The sequence below is a fragment of the Polyergus mexicanus genome, unplaced genomic scaffold, assembly GCF_030449975.1.
Source record: "Polyergus mexicanus isolate NDT 795.1 unplaced genomic scaffold, iyPolMexi1.0 SCAF_11, whole genome shotgun sequence".
In the NCBI taxonomy this organism is placed as follows: domain Eukaryota; kingdom Metazoa; phylum Arthropoda; class Insecta; order Hymenoptera; family Formicidae; genus Polyergus; species Polyergus mexicanus.
This window is the reverse complement of record NW_027223331.1, coordinates 5,208,479-5,230,348: the sequence shown is the minus strand read 5'-3', so window position 1 is coordinate 5,230,348 and position 21,870 is coordinate 5,208,479. Positions and strand designations below refer to the sequence as shown.

Below are 21,870 nucleotides of genomic sequence, written 5' to 3'. Positions count from 1 at the left end.
TTTTTAATTTAAAACATTTTTTGAGATCTTATGCATTATGATCAAGAGTTGTCGAATATGAAATAATGACACAAGTCAGTAAAAATAATAAAATAAATAATGTATTACATGAAATTAAGATAAAAATTATATATATTTTTTTATTTTTTTTATTTGACAGAATTATTATTTTGACACAAATAACAATTTGTATATTTGTGTATATAATTTTTCTTCTTGTGAATCATAGAAAAGAACATTCTAATAAAGATATATTAAATGAGAAAGTATTGTACAATATATGACTTATATAGTTGTTTTATTTTATACTTTTAATTACACACTTTGGTATTCAACGAATCGATTCATATAGAAAAAAGTTGTTTATCAGATTAATTGATTATTTATCATTAAAGACAAAAGACATCTTTTAAAAATTGAAATTTTTTTTCAATTATATGAATTGACTTATTGTGTACAAACGTGTAATTAAAAGCATAAAATAAAACGACTATATAACACTAATATAAATACATATATACATACATACATATATATATATATATATATATATATATATATATATATATATATATATAAACTGACCATTTACTGGAATTATATATATATGTATTCTGCTATTATTATAATATTTTATATTTTAATGTGAAAATCATAGAATACGGATAAAATTTTTACGCAAGCGTGTATTCACTAGCGAAATTAATTCACGCAGTTTCATCATTTACACAGTTTTGGAAAATAGCATTAGTTATTTTTATGCCCATTGAACTTGCTAATTATTTTTAGCGCGGGTTCCAATAACTGTACAGATGTCGAATAAATATAAGGAAACGTTCGAACAAAATGAGATGAGACGAGCAGTGAAGCACAGATAACGGTAATGCGTGACGCGCTCGTTTCATCTGTCCTAATATATCTTATATCCGATATAGTCAATCCGGGGCCCCAAAGAGAGGAGAAACTCGGGTATAACGAGCGTGTGTGTCCTACGATTTACATATATGGCGCAAAGTGCATCATCGTGTGCAACGCGGCTGGCAAGTGTGCAAGGTGCAATCGGCTTTCGAGGCATCTCTTACGTACACATGCCACAGGTTGATATCACCTGAAGAGGAAGGAAGCTAAAAGAAAGAGTGGGAGAGAGTGAGAAACGAGAGGAGAAGAAAAAGACTGTGGCTGTATGTCAGGGGGCCAAGCTAACGGTCCAGTCAGGCTTTTAAGACTCTCGTAACCCATTGCAGTGCGATTCGTCTGCTTCTCTTTCCTCTCCCCTCTTGCGGTCCTTTCCGCCTTGTTGCATACATCGCGTTGGATCATGATATTAACCCGGAAAATTGAATTGCGCTGAAACATTTTTGATAAAAATTTATACTACATTGTTGAAAAAATATTTGGAAGAAACGTTACTTAATTTTTGATTCAGAAAAAAATTATAATAACGTGTTTCGTTTTTTTCTATGAACTTAATGGCCATTTATCTGGCAGACTGTTTCATAAATAATTAAAATAATATTTTTACCGTTAAACAAAGCATTGGAATATGATTATAATTGTAAATGTTCGAAGATATAACAGCATTTTTTTTATTAATGTCATCAAATATCTCGTTATTTTGTATTGATTTAGTGATTGTCCGTCTGGAATATCTTGCAAAATTTAATTATGCGATTGTACTTTTTATTTGAAGTTTAACATATATTTAACTACGTTCTGGTGAAAATGAATTGGTCTCTATGAATTGGTAAAAACCAATTTATTTAGATCGTGCTTTCTATAACGCAGAGCTCGAAAAGCATAGAATGTCCTTCCATTTGGAGGAGCAGTTATCATAAAAGTTAAAAATTAATTATTTTTATAATGTTACAGATGCGGAAATTACGGGAAAATGAAAAAAACCGACCAATAACATCGGCATCTTACATAAAAAAGAAGATTCTCACAGACGATGGCCATACGGTATGTGATTGTTGCCTTCTCACACACACGATCATTTTTACAAGCATAGTTTCTTCGATGCATGCGCTTATACAAAATTTATTATTTGCAGCGTCAGTTATTTCTGTAACAAAGTATAATTTATTTTGATATTTTTAATATTGTTTTTTAACTATTATTTACTATTATTATAATAATGATATATATAATGACATAAGCTATTGAAATGTGATGTATTATTTAAGGTGGAGTCATATGTCTGCGCAGTAGAATCTGACAAAGCCATAAATGAAATTGAAGTCGAGCACCTTCGTGAACTTGCGCTTGAACAGCAGGAAGTCATCGAAATACTTAAACAGACAATTAGGGTAATGGATTTTTCTTGAGAAAGTCGATATATATATATAAATAAATCGAAAATTAGAAAAATATTGTTTTTGATTTGTACGAAATAAGATTTTGAAAAAAGAGTTACATTATACTGACACAATGAATATCAAAACTATAGTATGTTTTTTTAACGTAGATTTTTTAAATCTAAAATTTGTAAATTATTTGAATTAGAATTTTTAAAAAATACGTGTATATATACATATATATAGGGGAAAGTAGGGTAAAAGTAGGGTATTTTTTTTGGAGATGTCTTCCTATAAAAAATCAAAGAATAAAAAAAAATTTGCTGACCGTTGGTAGCCTTTAGTGAATCTTAAACTGCTGTTGCTAAAAAAAATATATTTGATTACCAAGGATAACAAGATTTTTTGGAGAAGTCAAAATATTCGGATTTGCCGTACCGGTAGAATAAAATCGGGCACCCTTTTGAAAACATATAAAACACCGTGTCATTGCAAAATCTAGATTTGTTTTAATCAAAATACAATACAAAGATGTATTTTATTGACAAAAATCAGAAATGAAAATATCCTCTTGTTCTCTCTCTCTCTCTACATTGCGGCAGGATTCTCTTATTTAATTTTTTAACTTTAGGAGTTTCAAAAAGTTTTTTTTTAATAGTTTCCTTTTCTCTAAGTGATAGTTTTCGTTTCCAACTGCTTTTTGTAGGGAGACAAAGTTAGGATAACAGTGCTTCCTCTTTTCATTACATGAGATATGTAAGTACCCGGTTTTGCCCCAATACAAGGAAAGTAACAAATACGGCGGTTATATATTCTGGCGTGCAAAGTTACGATCAAAATTAATGCGATAAGTTAGGTTAGGTTCTCTAATATGTATAGAATGCAATACTTCATTTACTGAAGCAGATACTCTGTGTAAAAAAGATCCATAACGACTCGTTTGTTGCTCCGATATCGATCTTTTTTGGCCCGAAAATTTTGAACTTCTCTCAAAAATAAAATCTCATGTGTATGTGGGCACAGTTCATCTTAAAATAATGTTGGCATCAAACTACAACTGATAACACGAATATATGATATATCTAATTTAAGTAGATATGCGGGTTTGTGTTTTGTCAAGCAATGAAGGATACGAAAAAATTGTTTGTACAATTAAATTTGCGATTTATCCCGGCAAATAAAATAATTAGCTAATATTTATTTAATTGAATAATACCAGGTATCTCGATCAAAATGATATTTGGGAAATATAAAAAGAAATATTTTTTCTATTAAGGAAAGGGAAAGAAAATTGGAACAATTATTAAACAAAAAAAAGAAGGAGGAATTTTATAAACAATGGCTTGAATTGGAACCAGTTGCCGAAGTTGATGACGAAGAAGATCATGAAGATGATCATGACAGCGCTTTGTCGAGTGCCCCGTCTTCGATGTCACCACAGCCTGGAGGTTATGGTCAATGGCAAAATAATGGTATTACTAAAGAAGCATACGAGGCCATCCTTGTCGAACTCGAGGAGTTACAGTCGAAGTTTCTTAGAGAGCAACGAGAACTTTCGTCTGCCAAGATTCAAATTTATGACTTGGAAAAAGCACTCTTACAAGAGGTACAAATTGTTTATATACACAATATCTTTTTTTTATCAATTATTTGCTTTTAAGATCATGATTATACATGATTAATTATTATCCAAGAATGTTGGATATTCTTTCTTCGGTAATAGTAAAAGTTGATAGTCTTACACAATTAGTGTTATTTCTGCGTTTTGTTCAATTTGTATGATTGTGATGACTTAATATAGATGGCTTGAATCAATTTTGTTTTAGCAATCAATTAAAAAAAAAGAAAAGGAAAAATATCATTTAAAATAAAATTAATTTAGGAAAGGCTCCGATTGGCAGATTACAGAGATGTAAATGCCAATTGTGGAGGGACATATTCTGCAGAGAATTACATTTAGATATTTGACCGCGATTTATTATGAGTCTGACCGACTCATTATTATCTGACCGATATTGATAATATTGTATTTATTTTGAATTTTTTCCGTATCGCGTTGATGAAGGTCCAACAAAAGGGACCAAAACATCCGCTTAAGTTTTTTAATTAATTCTAATTCTAATTCTAATAAATTTAAATGTGTTCCATCGCATGGTTTTAAACAATTAAATGTGCATTAATTTATTTATGCCTGATTTACGGCGCCGGCTCGTATTGCCATTATATTTTTATTAAAAATGTTATTTATTATACAAGTTATGTGCATGAATATATTTAGGATTAAGATATATCATAAACCAATTCATTTTTATGTTCAGATTAGCAAATTATATTTTGTTATCACGAAAATAAATTATATTTATATACAGGGTGTCCCATTTTAATCTCCTCAGGCAAATATCTCAAAAACCAAGCCCGGAAGAGAAAAATGTTTCAGACAAAAGTTGTTTGGTTTCGATGGGGCCATAAGATGGTGACAATGATTTGACCTTGGAAAATCATTTGAAGGTCATGTGAAGGTCAACTTTAAAATCTTAAACGGAAATCCCCATTTTTTATTTAGTATTCTTGTAGCTGACATCGAGAGCTTTCCAAAATACTATAATAAAGTATTTTTTCATTAAGTACTTTTTGAGTTATTTTATATTTTAATCTGACATATTTTGATATAAAAAATTAAATATCTCGTAAAATATTTAGTTTTTGATAATCTTACCGTAATACTTCTATGTATAGAATAATGAGACAAATCAATTAGTATAAAAAAAAATGTTTTTAAGAAAATTATTTACAATGTATTTTTTAAAACAATTATTTGTTTTTTTTGGCACTAATTAATTTGTCTCATTATTCTGTACATAGAAGTATTACGGTAAAATTATCGAAAATTGAATATTTTACGAAATATTTTATTTTTTATATCAAAATATGTCAGATTAAAATATAAAATAACTCAAAAAGTATTTAATAAAAAAATACTTTGTTATAGTGTTTTGGAAAGCTCTCGATATCAGCTACAAGAATACTAAATAAAAAATGGTGGTTCCATTTAAGATTTTAAAGTTGACCTTCACATGACCTTCAAATGGTTTTCCAAGGTCATACCAATGGTACCATCTTATGGCCCCCTCGAAACCAAACAAGACTTTTGTCTGAAACATTTTTCTCTTCCGGGCTTGGTTTTTGAGATATTTGCCTGAGGAGATTAAAATGGGACACCCTGTATATTATGTCAGTTGATTTGAATATTATATTATACGTATTAACAATAAGTGTTTTTTACTAATGGCGGAGCTATCAATTTAAATTAACTGGAATTAACTATCGCGTTAAAATCATATAAATATAAAGCATTTATTAAAGATCTTTTTTGGTACATCTATTAATCTAAAGAATTTTTTTTTTAACAAATTTAATTTTTAGTTTAAAATTTATTTAAGAAAGGTTTTTTATTAGTTTATAAATCTAATAAAATTTTTAAATTTATAATATATTTTTTATATAAATATATTTTTATTTTTATAAAATTAAATATTTGGCATATGTGTATTTGAAAGCTTCTTGTAAAAAACATTTGTATATATTTCTTTTTCTTAGCAGAGATGCGTTGATCGTGATAAGGAGGTAAGCGAAATGAATGTTAAACTTCGAGCTGCCGAAGAACGAGAAGCAACACTTTTAGCGGAGCTTTCAGAAATACGAGAGCAAAATGAGCTCTTGGAATTTCGACTGCTCGAACTAGAAGAAACAACTGTGCGTAGAGACAATCTCGATCATGTGATGGACAGCGGCATCGTCTCGCCGGAACCCATTCACGCAAACAAGGTGAGTTTGAGCAAAAATTCGTTTCGAGCGTTACATCGAGTTATCCGAGTTTTCTTTAAATTAGTTAATATGTAATGGGCATATAAAAGAGATATTAGTTGCTTACTATAAAATTATTGTTAGATGATAATTGATTATTTGTGCATGTACTTTTTTTTTATTTTTTGCAATGATATTTCAGGCTCATCTAACAAACCAGCAGAGAAGCCGTGCTGTTGCGACTGTGATACCTTATACAAATAACGCCACATTGATAAGCCACGTGAAATCCGCGTCACCCGTGTTACCGCGCAAACCTCCGCTCACTCTTCAGGAGAGCGGTATTTTTGAGGAAGAGGAACATGTACATGAGGACGAAGAGAGTTTACTCGAAGTTGAGCTTACCAATCGTAGCACTCAAACGGATGTGCCGTCCGGCGAACTTCTTCAGGAAGTGCAGCGTTTACAGGAGTTGAGAGCTCGAATTCAGGAACGTGCGGCTAAGATCACAACATCGATCTTTCATCCAATTGATTCATCTAAAATCTATTTTGATGTATCAACGGTGGATTCAATAGTTCAGCTAACCTCCTACCAAGAGCGTGTTCGCGATCTCGAGGAGAGACTTGAGATTTACGAGGAAGCGGAAAGGGATCGAGAAAGAGAGAAGCAGCTGTCGAAACAACGAGAAGAGGAATTGCTGGATGAAAATTATAAACTTACTGAGAAGATATATTGGTTGGAGAACGAACTGCGAAACGTCTTGGGATTTAGTTTCGAAAAAGATGGACATCAAGATGGGACGCCTAATATGCAGCAAATCAAAAATATAGATCTTAATAAATATCAAATTATAAAAATTTCAGAGAATTTAGAAGATGTGGAAAATCGGCTAAAAGATACAAATTGCACGCGATCTACTCAAACCATGGAAATATGGATGAATAATATGATTGTGTCTCAATGCCAACATCAGGATAATGTGGAAAATGTCGATCAACAGATTGCCTTAGGAGCGCAATGCAATGTCACGGTATGTAATTTACATCAATTGTGTCCATTTAACTCTTTTCCGAATCTTTTAAAATTAATTCTTTATTAAAATGAATTTCATGAGAATTTTCGATACTATGTGCCAATTTGGTTAATTTAACACATTGCCGACTGCTCAGATAGATTTACTCGTTTCATGAAGCATCATTGAATGAAGAGCCTATGTTTTGCTTTTATACAGGGTATAACAGAGCGCCCATATCAGCAGTTTTTTGAGGAAATAACGCATTTTCGTGAAAAATGTTTCATGCAAAAATTGTAGAGCTCTAAGTAGCGCATTATATAATAATATTAGTATGACTTTGAATAGCACCGTCAAAGTCATATAAAAATCACTTTAAATTTTTTAAATAGAACCCCTTATTTTTCATTATATATTCTTGTAGCTTGCCTCGAGAGCTTTTCAAAACATTATAATAAACTATTTTTTTATTCAATACTTTTTGAGTTGTTTTATATTTTAATCTGACATATTTTGATATAAAAAATTAAATATCTCATAAAATAGTTAGTTTTTAATAATCTTACCGTAATACCTTTATGTACAGAATAATGATATAAGATCAGTTAGTATAAAAAAATAATAGTTTTTAAAAAAATTATTTACGATGTATTTTTTTAAACAATTATTTGTTGTTCTTTTTTGCACTAATTGATTTGTCTTGTTATTCTGTACATAAAAGTATTACGGTATGATTATCGAAAACTGAATATTTTACAAAATATTTTATTTTTTATATCAAAATATGTCAGATTAAAATATAAAATAACTTAAAATGTATTTAATGAAAAAATACTTTACTATAGTGTTTCGGAAAGCTCTCGAGGTAAGCTACAAGAATATGTAATGAAAAATAGAGAGTTCCATTTAAAAAATTCAAAGTGATTTTTACATGAGTTTGACGGTGCTATTTAAGGTCACATACTAATATTATTATAATGCGCCACTTAGAGCTCTACAACTTTGGTTCGAAACATTTTTCTCAGAAAAGTTTCGTTTTCATGATATTTGACCGTTTCCAGACTTTTCTAACACCCTGTATGTATATATTATTATAGCAAAATTAGAGCGAAAAAGTTAAATCGAAGAATTGTTATCGCGACGGGTAATCGACTTTTTGAGTCGAGCATTCGTCGTCTGATCCATCCGATCTGTCATACCGCTCGTTTTCGATTAACTCTCTTTTTAAAAGAAAAGGACTTTTCTGCTGGTCAATCTTGCGAGGACCAATTCAGATCTATCTAATATCCAGATCGGCCTCTGCGTGAGAACTATCAGAATCACGAACAAGTCGAAAATACTCCCGATTTATGTGTGTGACTCGTTTTCTCTTTTATTACTAATTACTACCATGTTTTGTACAATGAAGAGAAAGTCTTAAAATGGAAAATCTAAAACAAAAGTTCCAAAATAAAAATTTTCGATTCTACATATATATACATATATATATATATATATATATATATATATATATATATATATATATATATATAATTAAAAAATATTAAATATAAACTTTTATAATTAAATCAACATGACGGCGATAATATCGTTATTTAAAATTTTCATGTGACAACAGCTAAATATATAATATAAATATTTAATTAACTTAATTCTTCAATGCGCGGCAAAGAGAAAGAGAAAGAGAGAGAAATATGACAAGGAATTTATTTTCAAGTTATATGTTCTGTTAATCCTCATATTGTGTAAAAGTTGTAGAAATTTAAATTCAGACTTGTCCACCAGCTTTTGCGAAAAACGGGATGCCCAGCGCTTAGCCAGGCGTAATTTGAGCGGTTGGCAAAGTGTTAATTCTATTTATTTATATCAGAGTGTCCTAAAACTACGATGTTTCCTCTTGATAGTAGATTCCTTAAAACATTTCAAGACGAAAATTTTAATACAAAAATGTCGAGGATATAATAGTTTTTAAACAGGAATCGATTATATTTTACAAATGGCAAGGCTGAGATTTCGCGCGCTCATGTACGGCGAAATAATAAACACCTTTATGGTAACATTAATCGACCACTTTGACAGCTGAAATTGAAACGTGTCGCAATTTTTACTTGAATCATTTTTGAGATGCCTTCTTGCATCCATCATTCGTAAAAAGAATGTACTAATGCAATGCGTAAAAAAGCGGGAAAACATATAATGACAATGTTATGGTAAATTTATACAATAATCATAATATCATAAAAAAGGTGCGAGATTCATAGAAGCACTTTTCTCACTTGTCATTTCGACGTGCCTGAGCACACAAAATTTCAGCTTTATTCATTCGTAAAATATAATCGCTTCCCGTTTAAAAACTATTATAGTCTCGAGAAACATCTTTGTATTAGGATTTTTGTCTTGAAATGTTCTAAGGAATCTGCCATTAAGAGGAAGTACGGTAGTTTTAGGAAAACTCTGTATAACAAAAACAATTTTTTTATTTAAAATAAGAGATGTAAATATTGATCATTATATATGTTTTATAGCTTATATCTCTAGAGGAGAAGAAGAAGGAAGACAAAGTGGAATATCCTGAACTCGAAGAACCGGTCGTTATTAATCTTACCAAAAGCGATTTAGAAAAGAAGGTTAGACGAAGGCAAATTAAGAATAATGAGCACGAAATAAGATCCGCGAAAACAGCGAGAATGGCAAACGTCAGGTTCATTCCTGATATTTCTTTTGAGCGAAAAAATTATCCGTTGGTCTTATATCAGGAAATTTGCGTATAGCTCTTACGGCCGCGCTATATGAAATTTTTAATAATGAACTATAGTAAGACGGGTGTGATCTAGAAGACTCGATAACGTCTAGTGAGTTTCTGCTGTAATTTCATTTTCATATCGAAAAAAGTTATGCTCGCGTCATAAATGAAAACTAGTGTTTGTCCGAGTTAATGTGCAGTTTTGAAGAGAAGCTGTGGGAATTCTTTCGGGCGATAGAGAAACAACGGCGAACAGAAGAAGACCGAGGTCGTGTGTGGGAAAAAAGTGTGGATGATGAGGAGGTGAGGGGAAGAAGGAGAAGAAAAGTTAACCAACCACATATCTACCTTACGTCTTTGAACGTACGTATATATGTATATGAGACAGTCAAGCAATGAGTTCATTTGTATTTGATTCGGGGAAAAGAGTATCAAAGAGAGTAATATATATATAAAATATCCAATGATTTGTGAAAATTGTCAACTAGAGCCTGAACTGATCCTAAAAAACGAAGTTTAGAGCCATTCAATTCGTATAGCTACACTTATAATCATTTAATCCTTTTGTGAACAATTTAATTTTATTGATTTGATCTTTTAAACGTTTTGTATATAAGAATATTCAAACTATTAACTTAAAAAATTTTTATGAGATTATTATATAATGTAATATAAAATTATTTTATTATATTAACATGTGATTATTATTTGACAAATTTTTTTTGTTTAATTATGATGTCTATAGTTAAATATAAGAAAGTAACATTATATTGTTAAAAGCTTTACATTTTTAATTAAATCGGAAAAAATCAAGTTTAATGCTATAATAATTATGAGTCTTTTCAAGAGTATCAAATTTAATATACCTTCTACTTTCGTTTCTTATATATTTAGAAAATATTTATCCAGACATTTAAAATATTTTAACTTGTTATTTGGACTATAATAGCACTGTATGATTATGGTTTATACGATATTATACATATATTATACGCTTAATATTAGTTGGTGATGGTAATGATTATGCTTCTCTTCTCCTATTTTCTTCATCTGTCTCACGCGAAATTGATCGCTATGGCACGGACATATTTCCGGAAAAGTATAATATAATAGTATTAATGATTGGCAATTTCGTCTAAAATTAAAATCGTATTGCTTTGCTTTGAGAAAAGAATATGCATCAAAGTTTAACAATATTATTTAACCTTTTCGTCACATTTGGCCATAATAACAGCATATTTCGAATAAAAAAATCAATTTTATACTATTTACAGTCGTTCTTAATAGATATAATGAATATTTAACAATATGTGCCATTTTCAATAACGAAACAGTTAAGATTCATACAACACAGAAATAGACTTTAAAAAAACATTATAAAAATATTTCATTTTAAGATTACAATATTTATTATATTATGATATATCTATAATATTTTTGAAATATTTCTACGCCCATACAGCACAGAACATTGCAGCAATATTGCAGCAACATTGCAACATTGCCGCAATGTTGCTACAATGTTGCAATATTGTTGCAATGTCGCTGCAATGTTCTGTGCTGTATGGACGATATCCCTGCACTCTACGATATCCCTGCACTCGGGATTTTGCAATTTCAAATACTTTTACAATATCTCTCTACAACATTATACTGTATAATTTGCAAGATTGCTGTAATATAATTAGAAGATTTCGCTGTGTGAGAAACAATATTATATCGCTTCATCATACGTATATTTTGCAGCAAATGATCTACTTTCGTTGGAAATAAAAATGAGAAAAGGCTTTTCTTCGTCTCTCATCGTTTCAGATCCCGTTTATTCACCCACGAGTTTCACGGAAGAGACAATAAACTCGTGGGAAAATTTGTGGCACGAATGAGGTAAATTAATGTCTTTAAATATTTATTAAGATATTAATAAAGAGCAAACCGTAATAAGCTTTGTTAATGTTTCTAAATACGGACTCTACAAATAAATGTTGCAAATAATATCAATTTAAGTCTACGCATTTAAGTAATATCACATTTACAAACAGAATAAAAGCATACAAAATAAGAAGCATATGTGTTATTTATTATATTATATTATACATAATTGAGATGTTACTGATTTAATAATTTTTATTCGATTCCCGTTGCTTACAAGCACCGTTTGTCGATATACTTCTGTATCAATGATTTGTTCTCATTTTTAGGACAATACGGCTGGCGCTGCTTGGTATGCCCAAGTAACGATCAGAAATGGTACGTTCTAAAAAGAAACAAGGGCGCTTGCGGATGAACTCTGGTGACCCTTTGGTTTGGCAGAGTTATTTCATCTCCTCATATCACGATCAACATTTTCGTACAAGCTGTGAAATCAAGTGCCAAATAAACCGTAAATTAAAAACTCTCTTCCACGCGAGCGTAAATTAAAGAATAATTGCGAAATAATTTTATATACGTTTTAAAATATTTATAATAAAGATACGCCCGAAGAAAAATCAGAATGACAATGAACACACTAAACAGACATGTTCGTGTGCCGATGTATCAAATGTATCTCTTAATGCGCAATGTGTTTTCTACATATACTGAATAAAAATATATTCTAAAAGCAAATTTAAATTTAAAATGACAAGAAAGATGTCGTGTAAAAAAACGAATATGGAATATGACATATACAATATTTTGCGAATATGGAATATGATATACACTCTGCGTGTACTATTGGAAATTAATACATATATAGATTAGTGATGTTGGTATGCATTCAATGATTAATAAAAATATGTCTGTGCAGTGTCATTCGCATTGTAAACAAAGATTATATCTATTTATAGCAGCGATTATCGAAAAATTATTTAATTAATTATATAAGTATGTATATATCATAGGGAATATAATTTCTCAAGGAATTAATTCGCATGCCTTGACATCTTTTAATTATTTTTTAAAACTGTTTTGACAATTTTACATGATAAATTAGAATATATATGGAGTGTAACAAAACAACTGTAATTGAAATTATTCAATACTATCATGAATTTTAACGAAATCTTATAAAATTAAGTTCAGTTTTCATGTGTGCCTTTATATAAGAAAATGTATGTGTACGTGTATACGCCTGCTTGCGTATTTAATTATGATTAATTAATTAATTAATTATATATATATATATGTATGCATATAATTATATAAATATATATATATATAAAATTAATGATGTGTACTATGCGTATATGTTGGCACACAGACACACACACATATATATTCTTCGAGCAAGGTCATATGTATATATATATATATATATATATATATATATATATATATATATATACATATATATAACTGCATAGCCGCGATATTTCAAGTCGATGAAACTCGTATATATAAAATATTTACGTTTTATCATACATTATTGTATTTGTTTCAAACAGCGCTACAATTTTTAACATATCAAAATATCTACATTATTATAAAAAAAATTATGCGTACTTCTCCGTTCGTTAACACAGATAGCTTTTGGAAGCAACATATATCAAATTAAATGGTTCAAACTGAACTCTATTATGAGCATAGTGATTGTTTCCAAAAGTTATCTGTGTTAACGAACGGAGAGATATGCATAATTTATACATACATATATATATATATATATGTTAATGCGATATATATTCGAATGTGTCTCTAGTCTTCTACTTTTTTGTTCGCGTGTTGAACATAATATGCATGCTTTATTTTAGCATGTTTGATCTTGATAGATAGATAAGTTTAAGGTTTTGTAAGCGGTGTGTATATTTAAGCGCGCTTACTGTATTTACTCTATAAATTTTTAAAGCATGAAATGATTTAATAGAACCTGAACAAGCTTGTTTCATTCAGGATCGTTTCGTATCATAAAGTTGATTTTTTTTCTCATACGTGTGTCTATAAGAAACATTATCTCAAATAAAATTGTTTATCTGTTTTACGTTACTTCTTCTCTTTCTCTTATTGTTAAGTTATTAATTTTTAAAATAAAAAATATAAATTAAAAATTGTTTTCATTTTACGCATGTCAAGAATAAGCTTCTAATAATCTGGAAAAAAGTTTATATATAATAAAAAATATAAATTATTATATATAAAATATTTCTTATAAAATATGGTTTTCTTCTCTTGTATAATCTTTGTCCAGAAAATGTAATGTATGTACAGAAAATATAATGAGAAAAATAAATTTTACATTCTTTTTCTTTTTTTAAGGAAAAATAAAATTTGAAGAAGTGAGAGAGAAAAAGAACAAATTGTCTATATGTAATTATATATGTGGGCAATTTTTCTCATTAAAGAAATTATTATTCTCTTTTTCAATTATTCTTCTTATTATTTTTTCTGTATATATGGATAGAAATTATACAAGAGAAAGGAAACATACATATATGGACCTTTCTTGCAGAGTGTGAATGTACAGAGAATATATCGCAAAACTAGGTATTGTTACCTCAGAAAAATGATGATAGATATCTGGAAAATTATAAGATACAATAAATTTTAGTTTATATATACACTATGTTATTATTGTGACATTTATATGTGCATACATACATGCTATTAGATTTGTATCACATTTTAGGCAAATACTCACTTCTTATTTATAATAATTGTCTTGTTCTTTGTAATACTTTATTAAACATAGCTATGGAGTTTTTTGAGCAATGGATTTAGACGTATTCTCGAGGATTCTTGACTGTTCATCGAAAATTTTTCGCTTGCCATAAGCGGCGGATGCGGCAGCGCCCACAAGCAAAGATGTACATTCCATGAAACGTATTCTTTCGACGAGTGCGCTGCGTTTTCTCTCCAATGAGGCGTTTCTTTTTTCGTAGCTCTTTAGCATTTGCTTCCAATAACTTATTTTATTGGATTTAATGATTTCATTCGCAGATTTATTTATATCGGCATTTATTGTAGCAGCTACTGGCTTTTTCGAGAAATCAGCCATCATTTATACAAAAATTTTAATAAAAAATTGAAACTAGGTTAATGAATGAATAACTAACTACATCTTGAAATATGCCACTAACATCGAAAATAAAACTTGATAAAATTTGTCGAGTTTCAAATTTCATGATGCAACTGGATATTCAAAATTGGCATAAAAAATGACATAGCATAAAATCAACATATGTGAAAATGGCTCGACATTATCAGGACTCGTCGTTGGTCATTGTTCCTTCGAGAGCAAACTACCATCTATATTACGCCACTATTACTTTAGATTAAGTTGAATTTACATCAGATTAGAAACGATGGAAATGACACGCAATGGAAAATATATCGCCACGCACGATCCTCTTACTATCGGGATTTCATCGAAACAAAGTATTGTGCTAATGAATCGTGATCCATCAACGGATTCATTATCTAAAATGCAATTTTGTCCTGCATATCGCTTTTGTAAGGAATTAAAAAGACCTTACATATTTGGCGATCATGATCAACAAGTAGGTGATACATTTTCTTGTATCTATATGCATTTTCAACATAGAATATTAACAAGTTCTTTGAATAAAGTTTCTCTTTAACTTCTATATGTTAATTTAAAAAAGGAAAAAGACATATATAGTTAGTATTAAACGTTAGTTTAATAATTATTGTTAAAGATTGTTGCAAAAAGATGGCAATGTAAATATTGAGTTTGCTTGAAATTCGTAAATTGGCTTTAATGAAACAACGTGTCTTTCATTTTCTATTATGTGTAATATTTAATTTGTTTTATTTTATAATAATATATTAAATAATAAAGAATTGAAATAATGCGTAAATTAATGTAAATAATGGACGTTTCTTTTTAACATTAAAAATTATATAATATTATTAAAAATAATGTAGAAAATCTCTCTTTTTTAATATTCGCACAGATCTAGAACGCCAATTTTTGTGCATTAGTTATTAAAAAATAATAATTATATTTTTACTATTGAATTGTTTTTGAATTGCATTATTTAAGTTATTCAATAATTACTTAATATTACTTAATCCTACATTAAAGGAAATTAATGAATTGCTAACAGATCGCGACACTCCACGATTTACTACAAGCAATTAAGGAATCCGCGATAAGATTGATACAGTTGATCGTAAACGATATAGAAGAGCGATGGAAGAGAGGCCCAGATTCCCAAATACGCTATTCCGAATCAAGGCAATACGAGGATCAAGTAATGAACGCTTTATTTTAAAGTACATCTGTGTTGCATGCATGACAAAGATAAAAAATAATTAGAAGAAATCAATAATTTTATAATTGAGGGTAATTATCATTAGCAACATAATGAATCAAGATTAATACTTGCGACCACACCTTCCTCGGTTTGTGCACTTTGTGGCGTTGCGCTTCACCTAAAGAATCCATCGGAAGAATCGGAGAAGTTTGCGTTTGATAAAAAAAGAAAGGATCATAATCCCGATTATAACATCGTGCTAAAGGCATTTAATGATTTTTTAAAAATGACCAAGTACAAAGCCACTTTATCTGCTGAAAAAGTAAAAGGTAGCAATGATTTTTTATCCTTGAAAATATTTTTGATTGTTTTTCTGAAAGTAAATAATAACGTATTCACAAAAGGACAACAAGAAATTATTTCGAAAACCCAGTCGATTGATACAATTGAGAGCGAATTAAAATCGAAATTATTGTTCATACGACGAATTTCTTCTGACAGAACCACTTGCCAAATATGTCGAGCTGAATTTCAGCAAAAACATGACAATATAACTCAAGTGCTAAGACATGTTGGTAAGTTAAAAGAAAAAAAATACTGTAAGTGAAAAAATATCAGCGGACTCTCCCCCCTCCCTCTCTCTCCCTCTCTCCCTCTCTCCCTCTCTCCCTCTCTCCCTCTCATCCTCTCCCCTCTCCCCTCTTTCTCTCCTTCACCCTCTCACTCTCCTTTCCCTCTCTCTCTCCTTCCCCCCTCTCTCTCTTTTCCTCTATCAATAGAGATAATAGATTTATACTGATTTATGTGATTATTATATTCAATACAGACAGTGAACACAAGTATAATGTCAGCAAGACGTTAAAATCAACAAAGATAACACAGCAAAATTCGAGAATTACATACGTATCGCCCACATTTTCCTCTACTCAAGATGCATCAACGCTTACTCATGAAATGGTAATATTAATTTATTATTTGTTATGCTAAGAAAATTGTACATTGAAACTTTGTTAATCGATAATTCATAAAAGCTCATTATTTATATTTCAAAAAATGTTGATGATTTAATTCACTTTTGTAAACAAAAAAATTAACGTGGAAATAGTCAAAAATTGTTGTGAAACTGAAATATAGATATGGTATAGGAAACCTTCTGTAAAACTTTTACTTCATATTTTATTTAGATCTGTCTCGGTAAAACATAATAAATAGTTATTGAAAAATAAAAAGATTTCGTATAATTAATTGTACGGAATTATTTTTCAGTTCTGTCCATGCGCGTGTGGATTGCTTGTGAAAGATGAAACTAGAAGCGAGGTCTCCATCATATCATTGCCTATACTCAAAGAAAATCTTATTAAAACGTATTCACAGTATCAACACACATATTAAAATATTGTTCGAACGTAGAATCTTTATTTTCTTTATTATATTAAACCTTGATTAAATATCAAGTTTTTCAATTTTAACCCAACAAACGCCACGTGTAGTTATTATCGTCTAAATTGTTATAAAATTATGTCGCGAAAAGATAAGCTGCTTACGCTTTGTAAAATGGTAGCCATAATTAGTATATTGACAATTTAATTGCATCTAATATCATGTAACTATATAATTTTCATTATATTTTAAATATCAAATGTGAATATAATTTCAGTGAGATCAAGTTTTGATGACGCGGACATTTAAAAATTTTCATATTTATTCATAATAATATGGAGAGGAATACGGCAGTTGCAAAGTACATTTTTTAAATATCTTCACATTGAATTTTGATTTTGTCAATTTTTTTTAATGCCGACTTGTGTTCTTGTCGAAAACTTGAAAAATATAAAAATTTGTATATACTTCACTAATAAGACTTATACAGGGTGTCCGACAAGTAAGTGACCAAACGAAAGTTGGAGATAGATTGGGTCAAACTGAGTCGAAAAGTTCTGAACCAATTTTTTTATAATGCTTAATAAAGGAATTATTATTGAGTAAAGTCTGATCAGTCGTGTGCTCGGCTAAAGATTGGCGCTGATTGGCCAAACTTTACTCAATAATAATTCCTTTATTAAGCGTTATAAAAAAAATGATTCAGGACTTTTCGACTCAGTTTGACCCAATCTACCTCCACCTTCCGTTTAATCATTTACTTGTCGGACACCCTGTATATAACACTTCTCTACTCAATATGGTGTCTGTGAAATTATCATATAGATATACTAAAGCATTCGTATACAGGGTATCGCATAATTCGAAGTCCATACATTAAGGGCGTATTATTGAAGTCATTTAGAGTTGAAATTGTTTAATAAACATATCTCCGTAAATGCTTCCTAACAAAACTACAACCATTGAAAGTGGAGAGATGTAAATATTTGAAAAAGGAAAGAAAAAAGATATTTAATTTAACTTGTTTATTTATAAATGTATTACAAATTCTGTTCAAAATTATCTCTTCTATCGTCTACCATAGCAATAATCATACATAAAATAAATATCGGTGTAATCTTCGTTTAAAAACGACATTTTACTAATTTGAAAAAAATGTAAATACCAGACTGACAGAAAATGTAAACAACACTAGACTGACAGAAAATGTAAACAATACCAGACCGACGGAAAATGTTTCAAATATTTACATCAACTTTTAATGGTTGTAGTTCTGTTAGGAAGCATTTACAAATATGTTTATTAAACAATTTTAACTCTAAATGACTTTAATGATACGCCCTTAATGTACGGATCTTAAGTCATGGGACACTCTGTATAATCAGTATTTCTACAATATTTTTTTAAAATGAACAGCTACAATTACACAAAATAATATTTTTATTGTATATATTTTTCAGTAAACTCGAAGAACTGAGTTTTTATTTGAGCTCAAACCAGACGTTGCATTCGAAGATGCATGATGATATGCAAAAGTTGAAAAAAGATGTAAATATTGATCGTTGGAGGAAAGAAGTTATACAACTACAACTGCAAACGCAAGTTGAAGAGTTACAAAAAAATATTCAATTTTTCAAACAAGAGAATAAATATATTCGACACCTTCTAGAAAAGTGTCGCTGTTCATTGAAAACAAAATTTTGGCAAGGGTTACTACCAATCACAGTCTCATATTCTGGTGAGAAAATAGATCTGTTAGCTTCGTTGCTAATTGTCTATATTTTTAATTTAGCATATATTATCTATGGAACGTGCATTACATATATGGATAATTACTTTTAGGACTCACGTCAGAGATTAAACGCTTACAAGCAAAATATTACAATAAAAATATAATAGTAACCACATTAACCGAGATATTTCGAGGTTTAATCAATATTCAGCAAATTGCAGGGAGATTTTTAACACCTTTCATAGAGCATTGGCATCGGCATTCAAGCAGGTAATACAACATTGATAACATATAATGCAATTAAATTTTTCATTTAAAATTAACGTCAATAATTTCTTTCAGCATGATAGCGACTCGTGTATCATCCGCTTTAAGAGATGGAAGCTCTTTTGAGGTCACCGAGTCATCGAGTGGTACTCAATATTATATTTATTAGATCATTTTTAGGTAAGATAAATCATAAACAATACACAATTTATTTTGTAAGAAAATTATTTTGCACGTAACATTATAAATATAAATGTTTTTTTTTAAATAATTAACGATGCATCGACTTGATGTTTACGCGCGGGATATAAAAAAATTTCCGGCGATCGACCAAATCCTCTAAAATATTCAGATCAGGCAGTATAGATGGGATTTCAAAAAAATCAGGGTGCGCGATTATCGGCGGCACTTGGTTAGAAAGACGAGCGTTAGTGACCTTATTGCGATTGCTGGGTGTGTAGTATGCCTCAGTGGATGTCGATTGTTTGGGATAGTAGGGATCATATTCCAATTCATTTGGCATCAATGGTTTTAAAGAGAGCGTCAAAGCATGTACAGATATTTCCGTGGTGGACTTTATGTTGAGCGTATGAGTCTTAGCCTGGATCGATCTTAGAGTCTCTGAATATGGACGATAGTCACTGTTGTAACTCAAAGAAGAAGACTTTTCATGCAGAGCAGGCGAACGCTGATTATCTTCTGGTGCTACCGTTTTCACGAGAGAAGAATTTGCAATCGGTTCGAATGAACGATTAAGATGTACGGCGCTTTTGTCTCGCGCGAAAGCGCGAGTTTCCAATGACGATGAAGGTAATGACTCTCTTGGCGGGATTGATTTGTCGTTACGTGAATTCCAAGAACTGAACTGCTCGGTGAGCGATCGAGAAGTGGAAACTGTCGTGCGATTCTTCGAATTAGTATTGCATGTCGTGCAAGTGTCGGTGATTTGTCCAGCTTGATTTTGTATCTTATCTCTTAAAAATATACTTGCACTGAATACAAAACCAGACTCGGCTTTATTAGATTTGATTTTGTCGGGTTGTTGAATCACTCTGAAGGAACGTGAAAATGATTGTCGATTGTTATCGAGCGAATCAATGGATACTGTTGGTGATCTTATCAAAGGCATCGTGTGCATATTTTCCTTATTGCTATTTTCGTTTTGAAATTGTTTTGATTGATAAGTGATCGCTCGACAATCAACGAGATGAATATGATCACATATTAAGGCATCCTGCCGAAAAGCCGTTTCTTCGGGACATCGGTAACTAAATTTATTTCCATGATCATCGCATGTGTGATATACTTTGCAATTTGCTTCAACGTCGGCATAAAATCCGATAGGCCGATTAAGACAAGAAAAATTCGTTGAAACATTTGGCGGTGTGGTTTTCTACAAACAATAATAATTGAATTATGCACTTTAAAAGCAACCTATTTTTTCATAATTTTTAAAAATCGAGATGATGTAATATATTCTATAAATGTATATTTTTCATTTCTGATGGTTCATTGATCTGCAGACCTAATCTAAGATAACATAATATTGCGTAACAATATTTTAAGTTCTTATCACTTACAAAAACTTCTTCAGTGTAAACAGTGACGACGAATATTGCGCATAGTAGAAAGTAAGGTTGTAAGATCCAATAGAACACCATTTTTTGTAAAAAGTTAGAATTATTAAAGGATATTACACAAGAGAGTTCGATTTTCCATAAAAAGTACAATAAGAGTACCGCTCCCAGCGTCTAGAAGATCTCTACTTTGTGATAGAAGAAGTTCAAGTGAAAGTATCGCGAGGATGAGTCTATGACTCTCCTAGTCCTCCCTTCTCTTTCTATTCTTTAACTCCCTCTCTTTACCTTTTTTTCCTACAATCTACTTGGCATATCCTACGCATCTCGTCTTTATTACCTATTGCTATATGGATTTGTAAATAAACGCGCGCAATTGATTCATGTTGCAAATCAAAATCAATAAGAAGCCAAATTACACACTGCAGTCAGTATACACACACACAAAACTCAATATGTACAACATATATTTATCTTGAATGTTAAAATTTAAAGTTTGATCGTATGATTTATTGCTCAAACTATTTAATAATTTCAAAATTCCGGGACAGTAATGTGCTAATGCTGTCAAATTACTATATGCAATATGGATTAAATTAATTTTTTAGTTTATCGATTGTTATGTACAGTTCACATACAATTTGCTTAAAGGAATGGCATACTTTGGCTGAAAATTAATGTGATTCTAAAATATGTTTTAATGTAAATATTTGTATAATATTTAATACTTGTATAATTACTTATATAATATTTAATAAGAATTATACAAGCTTTTTTCTTAAAGAACATTGCGTAGAAAAAGAAAAAGCAAAAATTTTACTTATAACGTATCTTATACATCAAAAAAATAAAAATCAAGCTGTATAA

At 30.1% G+C, this 21,870-nt stretch overlaps 3 protein-coding genes across 7 annotated transcripts in view; 2 read left to right on the top strand and 1 right to left on the bottom strand.

The window, feature by feature from the left end:
• Nucleotides 1–13,816, top strand: part of LOC138937445 (janus kinase and microtubule-interacting protein 3-like) — a 36,889-nt gene extending 23,073 nt beyond the window's left edge. The window contains exons 7-14 of one of the 5 annotated variants that reach the window (XM_070303749.1): nucleotides 1,870–1,959; nucleotides 2,184–2,306; nucleotides 3,571–3,900; nucleotides 5,895–6,119; nucleotides 6,301–7,131; nucleotides 9,639–10,219; nucleotides 11,603–11,740; nucleotides 12,055–13,816. In XM_070303749.1, coding sequence (XP_070159850.1) covers nucleotides 1,870–1,959; nucleotides 2,184–2,306; nucleotides 3,571–3,900; nucleotides 5,895–6,119; nucleotides 6,301–7,131; nucleotides 9,639–9,884 — 1,845 coding nt within the window. In that variant the 3' untranslated portion in view covers nucleotides 9,885–10,219; nucleotides 11,603–11,740; nucleotides 12,055–13,816. Of the gene's footprint in view, nucleotides 1–1,869; nucleotides 1,960–2,183; nucleotides 2,307–3,570; nucleotides 3,901–5,891; nucleotides 6,120–6,300; nucleotides 7,132–9,638; nucleotides 10,220–11,602; nucleotides 11,747–12,054 lie in introns of those variants that run through there. The other 4 variants (XM_070303750.1, XM_070303751.1, XM_070303747.1 and 1 more) reach the window with 4 other exon arrangements.
• Nucleotides 13,817–15,132: 1,316 nt separating this feature from the next.
• Nucleotides 15,133–19,595, top strand: LOC138937815 (uncharacterized). The gene is made up of 9 exons (XM_070304455.1): nucleotides 15,133–15,327; nucleotides 15,898–16,044; nucleotides 16,151–16,379; nucleotides 16,452–16,622; nucleotides 16,874–17,004; nucleotides 17,314–17,420; nucleotides 18,888–19,165; nucleotides 19,270–19,429; nucleotides 19,502–19,595. The coding sequence occupies exons 1-9, from the start codon at nucleotides 15,133–15,135 to the stop codon at nucleotides 19,593–19,595; spliced, it is 1,512 nt and encodes a 503-aa protein (XP_070160556.1).
• LOC138937559 (uncharacterized) lies at nucleotides 18,888–21,189 on the bottom strand. Its single transcript, XM_070303936.1, has 2 exons — nucleotides 21,007–21,189; nucleotides 18,888–20,819 (listed from the first exon to the last, which is right to left on the bottom strand). Exons 1-2 carry the CDS (start codon nucleotides 21,085–21,087, stop codon nucleotides 19,698–19,700), a joined length of 1,203 nt encoding a protein of 400 aa, XP_070160037.1. The 5' UTR covers nucleotides 21,088–21,189; the 3' UTR covers nucleotides 18,888–19,697.
• Between the last annotated feature and the right edge of the window lie 681 nt (nucleotides 21,190–21,870).

Coding starts and splice junctions, on each gene's coding strand:
- LOC138937815 (XM_070304455.1), top strand. CDS start 15,133: ATGGAAATGACACGCAATGGAAAATATATCGCCACGCACGATCCTCTT. Junction 15,328..15,897: donor TTGGCGATCATGATCAACAA/GTAGGTGATACA, acceptor AATTGCTAACAG/ATCGCGACACTCCACGATTT. Junction 16,623..16,873: donor TCAAGTGCTAAGACATGTTG/GTAAGTTAAAAG, acceptor TATTCAATACAG/ACAGTGAACACAAGTATAAT.
- LOC138937559 (XM_070303936.1), bottom strand. CDS start 21,087: ATGGTGTTCTATTGGATCTTACAACCTTACTTTCTACTATGCGCAATA. Junction 20,820..21,006: donor TTTACACTGAAGAAGTTTTT/GTAAGTGATAAG, acceptor TATTGTTTGTAG/AAAACCACACCGCCAAATGT.